Source organism: Schistocerca americana, chromosome X (genome assembly GCF_021461395.2).
Source record: "Schistocerca americana isolate TAMUIC-IGC-003095 chromosome X, iqSchAmer2.1, whole genome shotgun sequence".
Taxonomy (NCBI): domain Eukaryota; kingdom Metazoa; phylum Arthropoda; class Insecta; order Orthoptera; family Acrididae; genus Schistocerca; species Schistocerca americana.
In genome coordinates this window covers 402,341,097-402,366,218 of record NC_060130.1, presented here as the reverse complement: position 1 = coordinate 402,366,218, position 25,122 = coordinate 402,341,097, and the positions used below count along the sequence as shown (strand labels likewise).

General features: G+C 39.7%; 1 protein-coding gene across 2 annotated transcripts in view; it reads right to left on the bottom strand.

Annotated features, from left to right (window-relative positions):
- The window catches only part of LOC124555474 (protein inturned), a 263,483-nt gene that overhangs the window by 200,171 nt on the left and 38,190 nt on the right, over positions 1-25,122 (bottom strand). For both annotated transcript variants that reach the window (XM_047129398.1, XM_047129399.1), the window contains exons 5-7: positions 21,372-21,457; positions 15,815-15,886; positions 6,300-6,565 (exon numbers count right to left, since the gene is read on the bottom strand). In XM_047129398.1, coding sequence (XP_046985354.1) covers positions 6,300-6,565; positions 15,815-15,886; positions 21,372-21,457 — 424 coding nt within the window. The remainder of the gene's footprint in view (positions 1-6,299; positions 6,566-15,814; positions 15,887-21,371; positions 21,458-25,122) is intronic.

The following is a 25,122-nucleotide window of genomic DNA, read 5'->3' as shown; positions in this document are numbered from 1 at the left end:
TGAGTGTTAAATACTGTAAATATATGTGATTTATCAGTAACAGAAATATTTTTACTGCAAACTGACTTTATACAATCGACCTTGTGCTGCTGACGGACACTTCCTTCACAACTGACCATATGGTTTTAATTTTATCCAGTGAATTAGCTAATCTATTTGCATACCACATACTTCTTGCCTTCCTAGTAACATTTTTAAGTAGCTTAAAATACTGGTTGTAATGTGCTACTGTATCTTGATTGTGACTACTTCTAACATTTTGATGAAATTTCCGTTTTGTTCTATAAAATATTGTTATCCAACAAGTCAGCCACCCGGGCTGCCTATTACTGCTAATACCCCATTTAGAACATTCTAATGCAAAGCAACTCTCAAAGAGCATGAGAAATGTGTTAAAGAAAGCATTATATTTATCATCAATGTTACTGGCACTGTGAACGTGCTGCCACTCTTGTTCCTTGATGAGGTTTAAAAAACTCTCTATTGCTGTTGGATTAACTTTCCTACATAGTTTGTAATTATATGTGACATTTTTTTAGAACTAAAGTATTTTAATATTTAAATTTGTGCATCATGATCTGAAAGGCCATTCACACTTTTACTAACAGAATGCCCATCTAGTAATGAAGAATAAATAAAAATATTGTCTATGGCAGTGCTACCGTACCCCTGCACCATAAATGGAAAAAACACAGTCTGCATAAGCTCATATGAATTTAGGAGATCTACCAACATCCTTTTTCTTGCACCATCATATACAAAATTAATATTGAAGTCACCACGTACAACTAATTTCCGGTACTTCCTACAAAGTGAATCAACAACTCTCTCTAGCTTGAGCAGAAATGCTCTGAAGTCTCAGAGTTAGGGGACCTATAAACAACAACAATTAGAACTTTAGTTTCACTAAATTCAACTCCCCTGCACAACATTCAAATATCTGTTCAGCACAGTGCCATGATACGTCTATGGACTCAAATGGAATATTGTTTTTTACGTACATGGCCACTCCCACACCCCGCAAGGAACTTTTTGAAAACACCCAGCTATTCTGTATCCTGGTAAAGGAAGCCTCTGAATTGTCAAATTATTTAAGTGGTCCTCTGATATACCAATACTCTCAGAGTCAACATCTATAAGCAGTTCACTAACTTTATCTCTAATACCTCTTATATTTTGATGAAATATGCTAATTCCGTTTCTACTTGGAAATATTACATCCTTAGAAGGTGAGCCCTTAGAGGGACTTCCTTTAAGCATATATACCTATCAGCTGACTTCAATCTACAAAGATGCAGCTCTAACACCAACTACTACAAGATTTTTTCCACGAGTCATCCCACCATCACCACCACCCACTACACTGCCACCTACAAGCTTTGCCAGCCTCCCCTTCCTATACCTATTGAGGTACAGGCCATGCCTAGTGAATCCCGATCTACTGATAGACCCAACTGGCACCACTGAGATGTGACCCATGCTCTCTGCCATTAGCACCCTCTGCAGCCCCATGTTAACGCACCTAACAACCACATGCAGATGAGGCAGATCATGATGCTGAAACAGTTGCACTAAATGCACTTTAGTGCCACCAGTTTGAGTAGCTATATTTAGGTCACCACCTACATCATATTCCCCATCCCTATCAAAACTGTTTTCTGCTCCACCCATTATCACTACCTGATCCTCCGCTGTCAAATTCCTACATAACACCCCTATGCAGTCAGTCACTTGAACCAACCTTGCACTAGGCATCACAATACTGGTGACCTGGTACTCACTCTCCAACACTTCCTGCAACTGCTGGACCACACCTCTACCATGCGAACTACCTAGCAGCAGAACCTTCTTCTTTCTGTTAGACTTTGCAACTGACCTATGACTCCCAACTGCTGAGAACTGCTGCAGGTTTCCTACACCTACAGTTACAAGAGGTTACTCTCCACTCAACCCTGACAGTTGGTCAAATCTATTGCACATACACAAAATATAACTGTCTGAATACCACCTCCTCCTGGCTGCCTTCTTGCCAACTGCCATCCCATTCCCCACCACCCTTCACCCTCCTCAACCTATCTAGTTCCTTCTTTGCGCGTTGTAACTGCACCTGAAAGGGCACAGATCTTACGCCCTTGCACCTCTATCAACTTATTTCTACTACAGATTCTGCATTCCCAGGACAAATTTGTCATCTGCCCCCTGGAAGAGACAAATTCCTTTACTTCCTTGTAAATCCGAACTCCACACTTCCCAACATCAAATTCACTATGGAGACTGCAGAAAAAGGAAGACTAACATTCCTGTAAATCACAGTCAATAGAAGAGATGACGAAAGAGTAAAACACGGTGTGTACTGTAAGAAAATGCATGGTGACCTGTATTTGCACACAGTAGAGCCACCATCCTGAGCAGAGTAATGGGGTACTAAGAACACTAGTGCACAGGGATCACACAATCTGAGATGCAGAGTGTCTGCTCCAGGGGCTAGTAACCCAAGAGCTGTGTTCTGAAAAAATGGATCCTCAGAGTGGCAGATTACATGCACTCCTTGTTGCACCACTACAGCACAACCAGTGGAGACAAAGTAAATCATGCAGGAAGAGGTAGCCACAGCCTTTAGCCTGTACAGTGGCATGCTATCAGGAAATGTTGGGTGCATACTGAAAAAGCACTGTGTAACAACTGTCTTTTGTCAAACCAACAAAAGACGGGCATTATTGAGGAGTGTCGAAGATGACCTCAGTTTGCAGAAGGCCGGGTATATCAGATTCTGTGCCAATGTGACAAGACATACATTGGACAAACAGCATGCACCACTGAAGATCACCAGAACACCAGCAACACACTTGATATGTATCCCAACAAATCAATGGACAAAGAGCACTGTTTGTCAGAGAAGCATGTGATGGAATACAAACGTACAAGGATTTTAGCACAGACTTTCAAATACTGGGACAGTGTCATTAGAGAAACCATAAAAATTCACACCAGGGAAAATCTTATCAATCAAGACTGCAGCTATAATCTCAGAAAGGCTTGGAACTAACACTGGAACGGCTTGTGGTGGGAGCAGATGTAAGTCAGCCATGTGCCCTCAGGAGGTCAGTTCATCAGCAAACCTGACAATGCCAATATGGTGGGATATTGTGAGATATTGGACAGATTCCAACCTATATGGCACAAACTCTTAGGGATTTTGTAATTCTTCTTGCTTAATTAAGCATGTAACCTGTACAAAGATAAACCAAACATTCCACTACTGAGTTTATTTTAAGTCTTCAGCATATGTTGAGAATCAGATTGAGCTCTTGTGAAATTATGTGGAACACACAACATTTTCTTAACTATAACTTCCAGTTTCAAAATTCTCTCTCTCTCCTTTTTTCCTTCCAACAATGACAGTTTTATGATTTCAGTCCTCTCAGTTTATGAACTTTTGTGGAAACAATGGTATCTGCAATGTGTTTTCTGTCCCTTTTCATCCCACCTCTTAAGGTGAAGATGAGCCCTTCATGCACACATTTAAAATGCAAATGACTAAAGCCATCACTACTGCTAACAAGAAAAATGCACTGCATGCTTTTATATCAGCCTCCAGGAACATCCCAAACCAGGGCCTATCAACATTTGAAAACGTACATGGCTACTGGCAGCACATGATACTGGACCTCCCACAGCTGGTGCCATAATACCTGACATTCAGCAGCTGCATAGAATATACTGCAAACACCACTGAGTCCACATAAACAGCCAGGTCCTAGGATGGGTTTCAGGCATTGTTACAATCAGTCAGGCCCACATGATCTTTGACATGGAAGCAAATGGGGTGTGCTTAATGTAGCATGCTCTTAACTGGTATCCACAGAACCAGCAACAGCCCGAACTCCTCAATTATTACCCCAGCCCTGACCCCTTTTGGAGCCTTCACATCATCCTGTCCCTAGTTATCACCTACCCCCATGAGATGTACCACTCCTATTAGTACTGTATCAACTTTGTCCTCTATTTTTTGTCTCAAAGACCTTTCCTGGTCTTGGGCAACAGACCACAATTCTTGCCAGCTGATTTTCAACAGTTTTTTGTCAACATCAGCATACACCCTGTAACTACTGTACCTTTTCACCCTCAGTCTAACAGTGAACCCAAACCATTATTCATTCACCCATTCCAAAATTAACATAGATAAACTCAATTTCTCCCACACACAGGAGCAAGCCTTAAAGATTTTTCTCTCCTACTACCACTCCTTGCTACCTGTCGATAAGTTGCCAGCAGTGTTTGGCTTTTCAACCAGTGTTCCCGGTCGCTTACAAGGTGGATACCAGGGTGCAGACGGGGATTTGCCATTGGCTGTTGCTACATACTCTGCCTCCTCACCTACATCCATTGTCACCATACCCTGTTCCATCTTATGTGGCAGCAGCAGGAACCATTCATTCTGTCTGGTCATACAAAGTTAAGTTTCACGTGCAGGACAAAGTTTTTTTCAAAACTGTTTAGCAGGAAACATCAATGTGAGCATGGTGTCATCACAAAAGTATTGGGTCATTTGTTATAGGATGTTCAAGGTTCATCTGGGATGCACCGGCATCACCAGAATCAGCTGCGTTGCTCTTATAGCAGTGATTCTGCTGCTGAATATTTGCCCACCAACCCAGCATGCCACTGTTATCTGCAACAGCAGTCACCTCCACCTCTTTGCCCATCATGGTTGGCACCATACATAGAGGTGCCAATGGAGATCAATGTCGTGCCAATGCCACCATCGCCACTGGTTCCGCAGCCAGAGTCAATGTCCATGGAGGCACTACCTGTGGACAGTTGTTGTGATGCACCTGGAGCTCTGCCTTCTGTTCTCCTGACCACAGATTGTGTGTCGCTGGGTGTGAGTGTGCACCCTGTGGTTGGCTTTTCAGCCAGTGTTCCCGGTCACTTACAAGGTGGATACCAGGGTTCAGAAGGGGATTTGCCATTGGCTGTTGCTACATACTTTGCCTCCTCACCTATATCCACTTTCAGACTTGACTCCCCCCACCGTCGTCAAGTGACAGAGCACTATCCAATGATGATGCAGAGGTCTGGGGGCAGGGAGGTGGTGGTGGGGGGAGGGGGGGGGGATATGTGGTGTCATCTGAAGACTGAGGTTTCATGTTTAAGTTGGTACCTCATGATAGAAGAAAAAGCTAAAAGTCACAGCCACACACAGCCACAAGTGAGAGACATTGCCGAAGAATTGCCTTCAAGTTGTTCCATATGGCACAACTGCTGGATGTCTACTTACATCAGAGTACAGCACTGCTCATCCCACTCTTTGATAGCCCACTTTCATAGCAGCCTCATCGTAGTTCAGATCCAGGAGCAAGCTTGTGTCATTAGTCATTGCGTGCTAAAGTTTATAGTTAGATGTAAAGTGGTATTTGGCTGTCACTCAGTGCAAGAAATAAACTGTTATTACTGTGTTCTGTAATTGTAATGATTGTATATCATCCCTCATATGAACATAGCTGCCTACCAAAGCTAAGTGAAGTGTTTTGCTGAAACTGATCGAATGGACATTACACATTGTAGCATTTACTTGACCTCCAGATTTAAAGACTTAGACCTGTCATCTAGGCTTGCTATGGCACATAAAAGTGATCATCAAATGTTATCATTAAAGTTACAGGTGATAGAAAGGTCACTAATTAACTTTCAGCATTCATATTCTCATCACAGCTAAGGAACTGTCCTCCCATTTTCACCATATTTCTTATGTGGTGAAGAAGTCATCTCACAACAGCCTGTGCTTATACTTTTGAAAAGACAGTAACACACTTTAATCCGAGCCAATCCAATTATTACGTCTGATAAATTAAGGAGAATGTGCAGGAGCATCTTATCCAAGATTCTTTAACCATTATATACAATAAAGAACAATTTTTCTGCATTTTTAATAGTTCTGCTACAGCAAAATGCCCTGGCAGTTTACAACTATGTGGCAGACCAGGACCTGAACCTGGATCTTGTCTTTCAAGGTAATGAAAATGCACTTACAAAGTAAGCTTTCTGGGCACAACCAGTGACACACTTTCACAGTTTTAATACTGCTAGAACCTCTCTCCTAGCTGAGTACCTATGAAAGTAGCTCATGAGTTGTGCCTGGATATGCCAGTCAGCAACAGCTTGCCCAAGAAAGATGAAGCGCACAGTTTTAATCCATCAAGCAGTTTCACAATAGTTCACACTCTGCTAAAGACTGAAACTTTCATTCTTGTAATACAGCACTTATTAGAAATGAATAATAGGTAATTTAAAACAACCTGGTAGGTGTTGAGGCACCAGCATTTGGGAAAAGGTGACACAGAGTAATGAAGGCACCCCGGGCTGCAACGAATGTATCCTGTTGTGAAGGAGATGATTGTGCAGGGAAACAATAGATCAGTGCATGACTTCTGTCAGTGTCTTCTGGTCTTGAGTCCATCTCATTTGTTACAGACATGTAAAGCACAGCTACTGGATGTCCAATAAGTGGTGGAGGAGGATCTACTCCTGTTAGCCGGCGCACTAACTCTGACTGCCTCCGACCCTATAAGAAATTCATAAAAATGCCTCTATAATTAATCCATTTCAGAGCAATTAAAAGAAAGACACACACACATATACCATAATTCCTTTCAGTTAGATGCTACGTCTTATTAATGACAAAACATTTGTACTGAATACAACAAAAGTAGTACGTGAATTTCAGCTACAAATGAAATTTAGTTTTTAATTAATCCTGTGCAATTACATTATGTACAGTAACTTAATGAGTAATATATGACAAATCAAAGAAATACAATTCAGTACCACATATTTAATCGGGGCAGTAATTCTACTCTGCTTATTAATTCCAACACACAGACTGACAAAAAAAAGGAAGCACCCAGAATGGAAGGGGGAAATAAAATGAAACTTCATGGTTTGACAGGAAATGTGATGTTATTTTAGTGATTACAATACTGAATCAAATTTTCAAAGAAACTGGCAGAATGAGCCCACTTATCAGTATGACACTGCATCCTGTTTGGACTGGATGCATGTACTGATTCAGTGGGGTAGGGTGTCATAAAGTCATTATGTCCTCTCCAGTTCGTGACTGTTGGAACTCGTCCTTGATAACCTTGCACTGGGACAGAGATGACATCTGAGCAGAACCCATATGTTTCTGCAGGGACAGGTATGAGCACCTTTCTGGCCATGTCAGTACCTCAGCATCACACAGCAGCTCATAGAGATATGTGCCATGTGTCAAAGATCACTGTCCTATTGAAAAATGGCAAAATGATTACTGTCACATGAGAGGTAGCATATGAGGATTGAAATATGGCTTCCCGGCTATTACACAAGTTGAAAATATGGTCACTATTTTTTATAAACTTAAATTTGCCATATTTCGTGACAGTACCTTTTCCATTAGACATTTGCAAGCAAATATAAGTCTTGGCTTCAGTTGTCTAAGTATGATTCCACAATGCATCATTGTCGGCTGCAGAAAATGACGTGGTTCAACGTGTTTCTCTCATTTTGGTGTTTCAAATACAGTTCCTTCCAATGTAGTTTCTTCTTTTCAGATAATACAAAAATAATAGTTAACATAATTCAAAATTATTTATGACTGCGACCTTCACATTGTTCTTCCGTCAACACACACCAAGAGTTAGCTTCCGACTCGGACTGACTATAGTCAAAGACTACTCCAACGTCAAAGATATTTTACACAATCAGTTTCTTTGCTATTCTTCGATACATTTTCTAATAGTAATCAATATGCTTTTACTCTCAAAAACAGAAGTAAATTAACATATAATAAGACAAATTATAATAAATTCTGACAAAAATATAAGAAAACATTTTCAATTCAGTATCGACAAATACGGTAAAAAAATAACATCTCCCAGATCCATTACAGGATGTAGGATGTCTGTTGCATATGACTGTGCCATCAGTGTTCCTTCAAGCACTAGACATCTAGGGTAATGCACAGCCACGATTCATTGCTGAACACTGTGCGACACCATTCATCAGCATCTGGTCTCAGCACCACTCTAAACAAAGCCATTTGTGTTCTGGCATTAACATCAGTGTACACACAGGACAGAAATTCTCTAGTCCAACTGCTACTAGTCTCTGACCAAAGGTGCAGGATGACACGGAGTGTTCTCAGGTGATGGGCACAGTCATGAAGGGGTTATGATATGCTTGGTGCACAATACCAGGCAGGGACCTGCCCTTGTGGTTGTCAGACACAGTCAACCAGAACCTTGACAAGTATGCCTGCCCTCATGTTCCCACAGAGCCCAACATCTAGCCACTGTCACGCCCGATAGCTCCACAAATCTGGATACTGCATAATTTGACCAGTTGGCCAAATGGAGATTCACAACAAGGCCCCTACAAACTATGTCAGGTACTGACAATCTCACACCAGTATGTGGTATCCTCGTTTTCCTTCACAGTGATCACTCAGCATCTGACATTGTTCGTACCCTTTACATACCCTACCAGGCCTGGTACCTACACTACACCAACAACATTAACACAGTTTGGTGGCCAGTCTACCTGTCACAGATTGTTGCAATCTTAATCATTTACATACCCACCAATGGTGTGTATTTGTAGGAAGTTATAATGACATCCATCCTTGTCTTCCACATGCTTCAATTTTTTGTCAGGCAGTGTAACTGCATTTAACATTATTTACAGGTCGAATGTTTGTTAATCAATAACCCAATAATACTCTTTTCTCACTAGATAATCTTTCTGCTTCTTTGGAAAGTTCTAGTCATGTATGAAGTCCTGTGGATTTTTGGGCAGGCATCTTGGTAATTGTAACAACAATTATTTACCTAGGAATAACAATCTGTAGTGACCTCAAGTGGAATTATAACATTAAACTAGTTGTAGGAAAAGCAGATGCCAGGTGGAGATTCATTGGAAGAATCCAAAGGAAATGTAATTCATCCATGAAAGAAGTTACTTAAAAACACTCATCTGACTGATTCTTATGTATCACTCATCAGTGTGGATACCTTATCATGTAAAATTTACAGAGGAAATAGAGAGGAGCTTTTTACAGCACAGGTTTGTTCAGTAAGTGTAGAAGCATGATGAAGAAGCCCATTATACTCCAGAAGGAGACACTACAAGAGAAGCATCTATAATGTAACAACACTACACACACGTATATATATTGAACATCAGCCATTCCCGTTACCTATACTCAATGTAACTTCTCCTTCATGTGATTCTATACTGTTTATTGTGTATAAGACTTGCTTTAATTATATTTGAATTTATTGTACCTATACTGTAAAAGAAATAATATGAAAGTTGTTATGAAATTTTATCTTAACTATGTAGATACTGCAATTCCGTTTAAGCTTATATTTTCCTGAGGGGAAAAATTTCATTACATTCTGAACAAAGTCTTCTGCCATCAGATAGGAAAAGTAATCAAGCTTTGACACATCAAGCCTTGAAGCATGTACAGATGGCAAACACAGCCTTCATTTAGTCATCATCAAAGTCAGGCAGCTTCAAATGGGTGCAGCGAGACAAGTAGTGAAAATCCAACTGCAAATATTAAACTGCTGCAGATGGAAGGATATGGAGGCAAGTGAGCCATACTGAAGCTTGTTCAACAATCTACATCTACATCTATAAACTGCAAATCACTGTGAGGTGCACGGCAGAGGGTATGTCCCATTGTACCAATTGTTAGGGTACCTTCCCGTTCCACTAACGTATGGTGCATGGGAAGAATGACTGTTTGAATGCCTCTGTGTGTGCTGTAATTATTCTAAGCTTATCCTCAGGATCTCTATGTGAATGATACATAGGAGGTTGTAGTATATTTCTAGAGCCATAATTTAAAGTGGGTTCTCGAAACTTTGTCAGTAGGCTTTCAAGAGTCTGCCAGTTCAGTTTCTTCAGTATCTCTGTGACACTCACCCATGGATCAAACAGACCTGCGAGCATTCGTGCTGCCCTTCTCTGTATACATTCAATATCTCCTGTTAGTCCTATTTGTTATGAGTACCACACACTTGAGCAATATTCTAGAACCGGTCAAACATGTGATTTATAAGCAATCTCCTCTGTAGACTAATTACACTTCCCCAGTATTCTACCAATAAACCAAACTCTACAACCTACTTTACTTATGACTGAGTCTATGTGATAATTCCATTTCATATTCCTACAAAGTGTTACTCTCAGGTATTTGCATGAGTTGGTCAATTCCAATGGCGATGATATTGTAGCCGTAGGATACTACATTTTTTCATTTTGTGAAGTACCCAGTTATATATTTCTGCACATTTTAAGCAAGTTGCCAATCTTTGCACCGCTTTGAAATCTTATCAAGATCTGACTGAATACTTGTGCAGCTCTTTTCAGACAGTACTTCATTATAGATAACTGCATCATATGCAAAAAGTCTGAGGTTATTACTAATATTGCCTGCAAGGTCATTAATATACAACATGAACAGCAAGGGTCCGAAACACACTTCCCTGGGGCACACTCAAAGTTATTTCTACATCTGGCAATGACTCTACATCCAAGATAACATGTTCCATCTTCCCTACCAAAAAGTCCTCAATCCAGTCACAAATTTCGCTTGGCACCCCATATGATCCTACTTTTGACGATAAGTGTAGGTGTCTTATTAAGCTGGGGTGCAGCTTACTTTGAATGGTTGAAAGGTGCTACAATCTACTGAGTCAAATTCTTTTCAGAAAACAAGAAATAGTGCACCTCTGTGACTGCTTTATTGTAAAGTTTTGGTATGTCATGTGAGAATAGTGCGAGTTGGGTTTCACATGACTGATGTTTCTGGAATACACGCCGGCTGGCATGGAGGAGGTCATTCTGTCTGAGATAACTCAGTACGTTTGAGCTCAGAATTTGTTCTAAGATTCTGCAACAAATCCATGTCAAAGATATTGGATGGTAATTTTGTAGATCATTTCTACTACACTTCTTGTAGACAGGTGTAACCTGTGATTTTTCCAAGAATGGGGCACGCTTTTTGTTCGAGGGAGCTATGATAAAGTTAGAAGTGGGGCTAACTCAGCTGCAAATTTGGTATCAAGTCTGGTACGGATTCCATCAGGCTAAGCAACTTTGTTCAGTTTTAATGAGTTCAGCTGTTTCTCAACACCACTGTATCTAATACTTATTTCACTTACCTCTTCAGTGCTACGATCTGCTAACGAAAAGTCATATTTAATATAGAGGGAATGCTATGAGTTGGAAACCATTTAATACTCTTACTAAGCTGGGGTGCAGCTTACTTTGAATGGTTGAAAGGTGCTACATTCTACTGTCTGCAAGCTGCATAGCTTTTTTCAACTGTAACACGGCAAGGTTATTCATCGTTCCTTTCAGTTTTATAAACGGCAATCAGTTTTCCTGCTTTTTGTTTATCATGTTTAAAGTAGGCAAGACACGTTTTTTATTACAGTCTTATAAGTGTCTCAGTAGCCACTGAGATTTGAACGTTCCATATATTTCTTCCTTTTCACATACTGAGTCTACTATGCTTAGCAAGAATTTGATTCCGAGTTATAATTGCAATATATTGCCTAATGTGATAGTGGCACTGTAATGTTTTAACTTACATGATTTTAATGTGGCAATTACTGTAAACAACAGTTTTTTGTAGTTCATATGTAGTTATTATTAAACCACCAAGGCCATAAGGTACAGTAATGTAGTCATGAATGCTTCAGTAATGGGGATGCTCATATTTGTTACTACTTTATGAATGTTTTGCGCAGAAATTATGTAATAATACAGTGATTCTACTACTACATAACAGCTTAGCTGAGCTTTTAATGAGAAAAATATTTGATGCTGATATAAACATTGGAAGTTATTGCTTGTTTCACCATCTCAGTATTCACTAAAGTAGAAATGTTGTACAATAGAAAATATAACCAACTGGTTAGGGCACAAAATAAATAACTGTCCTAGTTGGACTAGTGACTGATGTCAAATTAATAGACTTACAGGTGGCATTTCTAAAAGGTGAGTTGCACTGTGCCCTGCCTCAGGTATAAATATTGGCATTACAGTTCTGAGAAGAAAGTACCAAACTGAAGCATTACACAGGTAAGCAGTGAAAATGTCAGTACTAAACGGCTTTAGAAATGGCCATGTAATTTTATATTAGCATCCTTGGAACACAACAGCCTCAAAACTGACAAATGTGGTTTTTCAGGTCACAGTCAATTAATTCAAAATTTGTTACTTAAAGAGAACATTACCCTGAATTTATGTTTTTGAACTTAATATATTAAACTTTAGAGTGTCGTGTTAGATGACAATGTATACTTATGTTGCTGCTGTCCATTGTGTAAGTGCTTGTTCTGTTGACCTATCAGTTAGCTTGAATGACACAATTAACCTCAGGCAGTAAATAGTTCATAAGTTTTGTGATTACATTATATTAGGTTAGGCATTATGAATTATGCTTAACACAGATATACAATAGAGAAAAGTAAGAGACAATAAGAGGGCAATATAGCCCCCCTAAGCTGTTACACATTGTGCTTCATAGAGATGTTTACTGTTAAAATTCCAAAAATGTACATATTACTTCCTCCCACATTCATCCACAACAAGAAAATCAGAGAAACTGAAGCTACTGTGTGGGCTCACTAACAGTCATTCTTTCCCTGCCCAGTTTGCAAATGGAACAGGAAATGGGAGAAATGATAGTGATGTGTACAATACACCACAATGTGGCTGCTGGAGTTCAGGTGTATCAGTGTCATATTCATTGTCAGTTGGTGAGATGTGCTTCTTAACTAGTTCTTCAATGTGAATGTGGTCACCTGCATTTGTTTTCCACTCTGACTATTTTGTATACAGGGTGTCCATAATTAAACTTCCAGTTTCAAAATGCTGTAAAAAGACAACCACTGTTACTGCTCTGAATGATGTCAACTTTGAACAGCTTATTATCAGTGCAAGGGGAAACATAGCGGAACCAAAAAAATTAACAAAAATTTGACCAATATACGGTGCTATAAGCATCAGAACATGCACACCAACAGATATGCGGCACACAGCTGTTCCTTAGTCTGATCTGAAACGCCCAACATGACAGTCTGCATGAAGGATCTTGCACTGTTTGTAAAGTCCTTTTACAAGAATGGTGACTGTACACCAGCAGCCCTGCAGAAGTTCCAAACACTCAAGGGTATGACAAAAGACATTCATCTGGTGTCTGCTGAGGGTCTGGAGAAAAGAAAACAAAATTCTTTTGAAGTGCAATGTGACAGAGGGAGGAAAGCAGTTGATCCTACATCCGTCAAAGATGTGGCCACAGCTCTGAATGAGGGGTCAAGTGGTGGTGTGCCAACATGAACTGCATGAGGAATTGCCCGAACATTGAACATGCCTGTGGGCACAGTGCGTAAAATCCGACAAAACTTCCTGCACTGCTAGCCATACAAAATCACCCATGTTCTGGAGTTGCTTCCTGCTGACCTGAGAGTGAGATGATTTTTTGCTCTGGAATTTCTTGCTCACATGGAAGTGGGCAATGAATGGCCATGGAACATTCTGTGCACTGATGAAGGCCATGATCATCCCCAAGGCCACATCAATACGCAGAATTGCAGAATATGAATAACAGAAAATCTGCATGCACATAAACTTGTACCATTTCAGTCTGGAAAGATGACTGTGTGGTGTGGGTTGATGGCATCCTTTATTTATGGCTGTATTTTTTCGAGTAGATGAATCCTGTGGGTCTTCTTACATGTACCAATAACTGGTAAATACTATGAGAGTCTTTTGCACACCAATGTCATTCCGACGCTTCACCAGTGTGTGTGTGTGTGTGTGTGTGTGTGTGTGTGTGTGAGAGAGAGAGAGAGATCATTTGTATGCAATTTGTATGCACGATGGTGCTTCTTCGTACATTGCACAGCCAGTGAAGGGGCTGCTGCAAAGGCAGTTAAAAAATGCTGGAATTAACAACCACCTTATCCCTACAGTCTGGCCGTCCAGATCACCTGATCTGTGACTTCTGGCTGTGGGGCTATCTGAAAGGTGTTGTGTTCAGTGTTCCAATTAAGAATGTAGCTGAACTGAAGGCATGCATTGCACAACATATTCTGAATGTTATCCCCGAGGCACTTCTATCTGTTATGGAACATGCTGTTTATAAATTTCATGCCATGCATCAGTCGCACGACAAACAGAAACTGATGTCATTTTGCTTCTTAGGTGGTTTTTTTGCCTCATGACAATTAAAAACCAATTTTTCCCACCCGACCTGATATGACCTCCCTGTGGTGGACAGGCATACCTTATTAACAGTGCCACAAATGTTGACTGCCAAATTTGTACAGTCATGAACATTGAATATTGTTGATGGTGTTATGTGCAACTCAAAACTCAGCCACTGTATTGTGATTCATCTGTCATTTGTGATCGACTCCATTTACATTAAGACACTTACCACATCATCTATTGATAAATTTTTTATTATTTTTTTCCATGGTGTTTCTCCTTGTATCAATAACATGCTGTTCAAATTTCATGTCATTCTGAGCAGTGGTTCTCTTTCTACAGAATTCTGAAACTGGAACTTTAATTATGGACACCCTGTATATCATATTATCATTTTACCTTTGTATACAGATATATAGATCAAAAGGCACACACTTTTGAAGCAATTTGCGCACATTTAAAATGGCCTTTTTCTTAAAAGACTATCTTTTTTCGAATGTGCCACCCATTTTGTTTCCTGAATGTTTGACTTTCTCTGTTCTGTTGCTCAATACTGCACGTATAATTCAGAGTCCATGGTATAATATGCGCAGAAGCTGTTTGTCTGTATTCTTAATGAAAAGCTGTTTGTCTGTATTCTTAATGAATGTACGGTTGAGCTCAGTTTTTGACAGTTTAATACACTGCTTAAATTTCACCTCATTCTCCACAGAGACATGTAGGAATCTAGTGGATTCTACTTCCTCTAGTCTTTTTCCATCATTCTTTATACCATTCCTTTGTTTCAAACCACTCCGTACGTCAACACTAGTTGCATAAAACTGAAATGAAGAATCAAATTGTGAACTGAGGTCAAAAAATTATGCACCTACATAATTTATATGTTATGTGTTTTTGCCTGTTTCAATTAGGTCACAGTGCTTGTGGTGTCATAAGAAGACTGGATGAGTAAAAGAGACAGGGATTTATGAATCAAATATAGAAATGTGGATGCTGTACTTGCTCTATTATTTCTGGAAGGTATTTCTGATCGGAGAAGGATTGTTCACAAAGAAATAAAGAGGTAATGTGGTAGAGCAATGACTGGTTTAAGAACCCATTCGTAAGTTCCAATTTTTGAGAAATATAACTGAAAAGCAAATTTACATAAATCAAGGCAAAACTATAAGATGTCCACATAGTGACCAACAACTAGAAGTAACAAAGCTAACGCAAATAGAAGGTAAGAAGGACACATGAAATCAAAAGGAAATACTCAATGACTTAGTTTAAAATGATCCTGAAGAACTAACATCCTTACAAATATGTCAAAGTAGTGGGGGGAAAACATGCCAATGACTCCAAACTTTACATACAGAAACTAAATAATTTGTAGCATAATCCTAAAAATAATTAACAGTCTCCAAAAACAAAGAACATGTATTTTTGGAGCTGCTACATTAGAAGCTACCATTCTACCATAGCAAGAATTAACATTTGTGTTTAATTTTCATGGTCAGAAATTAGGTAAAATATATTAAATTATATAAAAGTTAAAACAAACCTTTCTCTGGTTATCCTGATATTCATCTATAGTGACTTCGTAACCTGCTATACGTTGGAGTATTAAAGTGACCTGTAATACAATAATAACCTTTTTTAACCAGACATAACATTATTCAAATTACTGGCAAACATCCAGTACACACACACACACACACACACACACACACACACACACACACACAGAGAGAGAGAGAGAGAGAGAGAGAGAGAGAGAGAGAGAGAGTGAGTTCAAATATAGAGTTTCGAGTACTTTAAAAAGCTGAAGGCTTGTGGTGGCTTTCAAATCAAACAAACTTGTTAACAGATTGTTATTCAGAACTGGGAAGGAAGAACAGAGAGTAATATCCCATCAAGTACCAGCTTGGATTGGGGAAGGATTGGAAAAGAAACTGGGCATATCCTATTCAAAGCAGTCACCCTGGAATTTGCCTTAAGCAATTTAGGGAATCAACAGAAAACATAATTCTGGATAGCTGACCAAAAATGTAGCACTGATTCATAGAATGACCAATTACTGTTGTGCTGATGCACATGACATGGTGGTTTGGCATGCACCCAATACCACTGTAACAGAAAAGTCACTTCCTCAGAGTCTGGAAAGTCAGAGAATTGTGAAGCTGTGATGCCCTCACTATAGTTGCTTTGTAACACTGCAACTGAGTGACTTGGAAGTATCACAAGACTGTTACAGTTACCACGGAAATTATTTTCTATGACAACTTATGGGCACACCACAGTTTTATATGCCAATCTCAGTGTGAGCAATGTATGACCTAATTTGTTGACTTGACTCATTCTTAGCAGAGGGGTCGGCCATGCAACACTGCTTTAAAGACTTTACATTTAACACAGACTTGAATGTCAAACCACTTTTCATTAGCAGACAAATTAGTGAATAATATAAAAATATGAGAAATGATTGGATAAATTCTGCAGGATTAATGATGTTGTTGAAATCACAGAGCTACACTTTAAACCAAATAAATGTTTATTAAATAATGTTCACATATGTGTGAATGGTGGTGTCACATAAACTGTGGATTTAAACAAAAAAATAAAAATTAGACAATAATTAAAGTATGTAGTGAGAGCAGAGCATCAAATACAGAAATGAGTGAGTAAAGGTAATTTAACTGCACAGTAACTCACAAAAATCAACAGCAAACTTGCAAAGGCAATTTTCCACCATCAATTGCATTGTAAACAAAAGTTTGCTATCTCAAATAACCACTGCAAAAATGTGGATAAGTCCTTAACTACACTATCAAAAATATCAAGTGCAACACATAATTATAATTCATAGCTGCCTCAATCATGCAAACAAAGTTATAGTTCATAAAGTAAAACTAAATCAATCACCAGGAAACAAAGTCAAATTATTTAAGTGCCATGAAAAGTTAAAGTCTGTAAGTCGTGCTTGCACAATTACTCCAAGTCCAATGAAAAGTTAACGTATGTAACTCACATGGCTGCTCAGTTGCAAGCCCTTTGACAATAGCATACTCACCAACACTGACCAAAGATGACAAAAAGCAACATACTTAGGTGATTGAAATGAAAAATGAATGTTACATTTTCAATTAAACTACTTACATACCTTCTGTGATGTTACACACTACTAAATCCAAGCTAGACTCTTAAATAATGACCACTATTCAAGTAACTGTACCCACATATAAGATAGCACAAAACAAAGAAAATTATTGCAGTCATTTTGTGACCTTTCATTCAAATAACAACATGGTATTAAACAAGTTATTGACAAAATTCACAAGGCATGTTTACATCCAGTTTTACAGTGCGACAAAACTTTGTCAAAACTTAAGGCCTACATAAAATTATAATTACACATGGAATAGTAAATTGTGGGTACACATACATTATTAAGATTAAGTAAGGATCTGGCAAACTTGTGCTACATCCATATTACACGTAACTGTTGAGGATGTATAGCCTTGGCACATCTGCACATCATACACTTTTAATAAACTGATATGCAATTATTTATATCCATGCAATATTTGAAATGTAGTGCATTGTGGTGTTCATCTTCTACTTCATACAATTAGATTTCTCAAATAAGTCAGTTGTTATTAATTTCATAATCTATCATAATGAAAAACAATAGTAACTTTCAGGGGTGTCCAGTAAAGGAGTCCCTGATTCCAGAATTAAATATCTTGAAACTAAGATCGATACACAAGTGTAACAAAAGGTGTGCTTATTGTGAAAGCTGTAATGAAAAGATAATTAAATGGACACCCTTGCTGCAACCGGGCATTTATATACTTCATTGGGGACATGTTGAAAATGTGTGCCCCGACCGGGACTCGAACCCGGGATCTCCTGCTTACATGGCAGACGCTCTATCCATCTGAGTCACCGAGGGCACAGAGGATAGTACGCCTGCAGGGACTTATCCCTTGCACGCTCCCCGTGATACCCACATTCCCAACATGTCCTCATCACTACATTCGTAGTGTGCCTAATAGATGTTTGCCCATCATACTCATTACTCGTGGCAGATTAATCTACCAAGTCCCGTACAAGTTTGAGCATAGCGTGTGCATTCGCACACGATGGTCAATGGCTGGGAAGCCATATTTTAACTATATATGACGGTAGTATCTGTTCCCGAAAGAACAGTTACCATTAATGACCATGCAGCTTTGCTAGAATGAAATGATAATTAAATTGACACCCTCGCTGCAACCAGGCACTTATATACTTCATTGGGGACATGTTGAAAATGTGTGTCCCGACTGGGACTCGAACCTGGGATCTCCTGTTTCCATGGCAGACACTGTATCCATCTGAGTCACTGAGGGCACAGAGGATAGTGTGCCTGGAGGGACTTATCCCTCGCACGCTCCCCATGAGACCCACATTCCCAACATGTCCACATCACAACATTCGTAGTGCGCCTAATAGATGTTTGCCCATCATACTCATTACTCGTGGCAGATTCATCTACCAAGTCCAGTACAAGTTTGAGCATAGCGTGTGCATTCGCACACGATGGTCAATGGCTGGGAAGCCATATTTTAACTATATATGACGGTAGTATCTGTTCCCGAAAGAACAGTTACCATTAATGACCATGCAGCTTTGCTAGAATGAAATGATAATTAAATTGACACTCTCGCTGCAACCAGGCACTTATATACTTCATTGGGGACATGTTGAAAATGTGTGTCCCGACTGGGACTCGAACCTGGGATCTCCTGTTTCCATGGCAGACACTGTATCCATCTGAGTCACTGAGGGCACAGAGGATAGTGTGCCTGCAGGGACTTATCCCTCGCACGCTCCCCATGAGACCCACATTCCCAACATGTCCACATCACAACATTCGTAGTGCGCCTAATAGATGTTTGCCCATCATACTCATTACTCGTGGCAGATTAATCTACCAAGTCCTGTACGTACATCTATTAGGCGCAATACGAATGTAGTGATGTGGACGTGTTGGGAATGTGGGTCTCACGGGGAGCGTGCAAGGGATAAGTCCCTGCAGGCGCACTATCCTCTGTGCCCTCGGTGACTCAGATGGATAGAGCATCTGCCATGTAAGCAGGAGATCCCGGGTTCGAGTCCCGGTCGGGGCACACATTTTCAACATGTCCCCAATGAAGTATATAAATGCCTGGTTGCAGCGAGGGTGTCCATTTAATTATCATTTCATTCTAGCAAAGCTGGATGGTCATTAACAGTGACTGTTCTTTCGGGAACAGAAACTACCGTCATATATAATGAAAGCTGTAAGAATTTTATACAGAAGTTTTGAAATAATTCAAAAAGCTGCTAAGAGATGGCACTGTACACTGTGCATCTTGTACAGTAACATTGTGTGTAATTAATCTTGTCCTCTGCAAGAAGTCTCTGCAGTCACATCACAATTTTTTCGAGAAGTCCACCACTTGCAGTATGGAGATGCTGCAAATGAACTATAAAATTTGCCATCACATCCACCAGTTTCTCAACAGAAATGGATTCAGATGCCACACAGATTGTCAATTCAAGGCCATCCAGAATGGCGGGATGGTTGCAGTAGACAGTCACAAGGAGTCACACTGGACGAATATGGAGGCCAATCCACCCTTGCACCAATAAATTTGCATTAATCCAATGCAATGGCTCTATTCCCGAACTATTCATTGAGAAAGCAAAACATCTGTTCAGTGCGATGTGGTCTGGCCCCCGCCCCACTTGATGACTAGTCAAGTCCTCCAACACTACCTGTGTGGTGACAAATTGTTCAAAAACTACAATGTAATATTCACTAGTGATGGGCCCTTGCATGATAAAAAGCCAATAATGCCTCTACTGCATATTGCAGCCCAAACACTCCACACAAATGGGGATTTTCGGAAGCCCAAAATCACTAGTTTTGTTTATTCATGACTCGACTCTGGTGGAAATGTTCTTCATCTGTGAAACAGGTGCAGCAAACATCGAGTCCTTCATTATCAATAATAGTGAGAATATTGTTTGCAAAGTCAGCTATCTATCTTTTAGCACATAAAGATATGGCCTGATGGATTTGAATTTTGAATCAAAACATGTGTTGGCTCTGTCTCAGTATTTCCTGCCTACTGGAATGCTTCAAACCAGTCTCTGCTGCAATTTTTCAGATGGATTTCCTTGGATTTTGCTGAATTATTCCAGAAGCCAAGGTAATATTTTCAAGAGTAACTACAGTCTGCCTTGGGACATCATTACCCGCTAGATCATCAATCATGCAGTCTGTCTGTTGCAATTTGGTGAAGAGCTAACAAATGGTTTTTGCATCGGATCCTTTTGAAAACATTAAATTGTGTTTGAAAACTGTGCCTTGCTGCCAAAGGACTGTGTATTAACCTGTGGTATTACAGGACCAGAGAAACATGTTGTTCAATGGATTACACGATTTCAACCTTTTCCTTCAGCATGCTAATCCTCTTTCATATTCACTTTGAGCTGCAACAGACTACTTAAAGGCATTACATATTGTGATTACAGAGCCATCTGTCAGCAGCATTTTGAACTATTTTGAAACTTCTGACTAAAATTCTTACAAGCTCTCACAATAAACATACCATTTGTTGCACTTATATATCAATGTTAATTTTCAAGGTACTGAATTTTGTAATCAGGGACCTCTTTGCTGGACACCCTGTATTTATTCTAGAATCATACTCGAAGTTGCAATGAGTTCAGCTCATTGATTTTTCTGGTGTACTTCATTTTTCTGTATCATGTCTGTAGGATCTGTAACACGGTTTCATTGAAAATATAATATTCATCTGTCACTTTAACCCCCTTCGCTGTCATTCCATTGCATTCAACCCTTCAGTTAAGCTTGTATGCTCCAGCCTTGTGAAAGACCCACATCCGGCACTCAGCCTCCCGTATTCCTCACTTTATTGGGTAGACACCGCGAACTGTCAAATCACTCATCACAGCCTCTTGCTCCATGGGCTGGCTTCTTATAACATTGCAAATTGAAAGAATATTCTTAAATTTAATTGTTAGAGGGCATTGTAGTTTTGACTGACATACAAACACTGACTTACCTCACAAGGGGGCTTCACTGCTGACAGAACTGCATCAAGTGTTTGTCCACTGACCTCCTGACCATTAATGCTCTGTAACCAGTCACCTGAAATAATAAGAATCTTACTACAACAGAAGTTTAAGACATGTACCTTTTAGAAGTATGAGAGACATTAACAAACGTAAACCTATTAATGAAAACTTATAGAAAACTGAAAAAAAGTTATTAACAGAGGCAAATAGAATAACTGAATTTCAGCAAGAGAAGGAGCAAAGACAACGATAAATATTGAATCACAACGTATACCCATTCACTGATGAGATCATTGAAAGTCTGACTGTAGTAACCACATACACAAGTCCAGTGCAAGTAACACAAATATGGCTTTATTCAGGAAGCACTCAACAGTAATGGAAAACAGACTCCTGTGGATCCCCACGTAATAAGACACAGTACACTGGTGTGAATGGCAAACTGGAAGGACATACAACAGGATCAGTTAGTGCTGCTCTGTGCATGTACTTGAATCACCTGGCAAAAATATAACTAAACTCTATTGGATGGCACCCTGTAAAATATCTTCCTTTCACTGATCTATAAAAATGACAAGAGACACTTGAGGAATATGCTTCTGTTACCAGAATTTGTAAGGCACAAATATCAGAATGTTGGTATGTACATGATGCTTTTTATGCAGAACATCCATAAGAATACAGCAGTGAAAAAGGTAAAATTGTTGTCAACCCTAAGGATAGTTTGAAATTCCTATTGGAGATGTTATGTGGTAGTTATAGAGGGACATACAATTTAACATGGACTCTGAACAATGGTGCAGCTTGGCATTTTTCCCATTAACAAAGTCCTCAGAAGTGATAAAGTGACAGCAGAACACTTAGCACAGAATGAATCTGCACTAGACATAGGGTTGTAGAAGTTACAGTCATACCTTACAATTTATACAAACAGATACATGCACTAGCCACCCTAATCATAATGCTAGAGTCTAATAAGCTACTGCTTCGCCGTTTTCTGCCTGGTAAAAGATGGCCTCCACTATATCACAAATGCCAATAGAAGTGCACAAAGAGCTATCATTGATACTTATTACATACATTTGCAGCAAATAATTCAAAAGTTAACACTACTTCAAAGCCAGAGCAAGAACATCCACATACCACATGCTGATTACTCTGAGCTAATAAACATCACAGAAGCTGATGATTTTGCTACCACTGATAACCTCAGCTATGTACTGCATGTACCCCTGATCACCTCACAGAACCGTGATCTTTAACATATCCTGACCTAGCCTATTGCTATGCAGGCAACCTACTGGAGAAATAGACACAGCACCACAGCACGATATATGAAGCACTGATGATAGCAAGAGACAGTACAATTATCTAACTCCAATGCAATGCCAATGGAGTTATCTGAGATTACATCATCATTTTTGCAAACAGTCCTTTAAGCCACACTCAAATGATCAAAAGGAGACATGCAAGACAGACATGTTACAACCTCTTATGAGAATCTACCACAGCTGCAGGCAGAAGGTCGTCCATCGTTTGTACACCTGATGGCTGCAGCTTGAATATAGTAAATGGTTGTATGTGATACACGAAGAAGGGCATATTGTGCTACAATGCAAAGAACAATAACATGTGTTACTCACCAGAAGAGGAGACCGAAGCCAGAGAAGCAATTGACAAGGCTACAAAGCTTTAGTTCAGCAGCAGATTGATGACATGCATATCAAATGGCCCCCATATGATGACATCATGAAACTGCTTAATATCAACACCACATATGGACCACTGATTAGGTTTTAGAGTAATCTCAAAGTGGAAAAGTCCATAGCATCAGCAATGGTACACCAACTACTGGACCAAAACCAACATTGGCTACTGCCACGACAAAATTGATCCCAATAATACCACCAAAATGCAATGGAAACAGCAGTGACACCACTGATGGTACAGTTATTGACACTTTCCTCTACACTGTCTCTGTTCTTGTTCTATTTAAGTAGCTTTTATCCCTAGTAGTCAACACTGCCAATGTTGCTGATACCTCATACCTTTGTCTCTTGAGTTTACCCCTAGGACATCATCCATTGAAGAACTCAAACTATAAACTCCAAAACATCATCATATCCACCCAAGGAGACGATGTCAACACAAACTGAAAGTCAAATGTGAGACAGGACACATCTTGTACAGCCTTTTGTTCACATATACACTATCTGATCAAAAGTATCTGCAAACCTATTAGTGGACATTAATATGAGGTGTGTCCAACCATTCACCTTCCTGAAGGCTGGAACTCTGCTGGGGACACTTTCAATGAGGTGCCTGAATGTTTGCAGAGGAGTCCACTCTTCCCCAAGGGCCAAACAGTCCACTCTTCCCCAAAGGCCAAAACCAGAGAAAGTAGTGATGTTGAACCTGGGGTCCGTGGTGAAGCTGACATTCTAACTTATCCCCAAGGTGTTCCATTGGGATCAGTTCAGGCCTCTGGGCAGGCCAGTCCATTTGAGAAATGTTAATGTAAACAAATCCTTACCTCATATATGTTGCTCTATTCTCCAGGTATCCACCAAACCCAAACCCTTTCATCAGATTGCCACAGCATACAGGATGATTCATCCCTCCAAATCACTCATTTCAAGTTACTCACTGTTTAGTGATATCACTCATTAGCCACCTCAAGTGTTGCTTAGCACTGACTAAACAAATGTGTGTCTTATGAGGAGCTGCTCGACCACTGTGCCCCTTTCTTTTTAGCTCCCTATGTAGAGTCAATGTGCTAATTAGTCTGCAAGTAGCACTTCAGAACCTTCTGCTGATCTTAAGCAATTTTTTACAAACACCCTCCACATTGCACAATGATCCCTGTCCATTGGTACATGAGATCTGCCTGGTCTTGGTTTACCTGCAGTTGTTCATGTTTTCACTTCACAATCATGTGTGAACAGTTGACTTGTGCAGCTTTAGAAGGGTTTAAATGTCCCTGATGGATTTGCTATTCAGGTGACAGCCAATGATTAGTACACATTTGAAGTGACTGAGCTCTCCTGACAAACGCATTCTGCTGTTACTGTTTCTCTACTGGCAAGACAATATACTTTTATACTAATGGATCCACCTCTCATGACATCTAGTGGTCAATTCCACAAAAGTAAATGGGAAGAGTCTAATCTCATTTCAGTAGTCAGCCTCTAAGGGTCAAAGCAGATTGCCACCACTCCGGTTGAACGCTGTCTAGGAGTGCAATCACCATTGACAAAGGAGGGAGCAATATTGCAGAGATTGCATCACTAAGGAACTGTTGCTGCATGCAGTAGAGGCCGTGACACGAAGTTGCTGTGTTGGTCACTAAAGCTTGTAATACCACAACAGTAATATACAACTTGTGACTTGTAACTTGTCATTGCTCATCTGTCAGGTCCCTCTCAATCATTTTCAAGTAACACACATGCACCCACCTTGCCTGCTCCTTCATAAATTGTATGCATATGTGTAATTATGCATAGGAAAATTATGATAAAATCATACATGCAATCACAAATTCTAACTCTCTTAATTTTCCCATTCCCAAGCCAAGCCTATCTCTAATGCCAGCTGCCACTTGACACTAGACCTATATGATTAAGGTTGCTAATGTCTCCATATCAAACATGGGCAACTTGTTCTGCCACAATATGACAGGGTCATATAATGGAATCTGAGAAGTAGAATAAATTTTGTGTGCTTATCACATTATGAGAG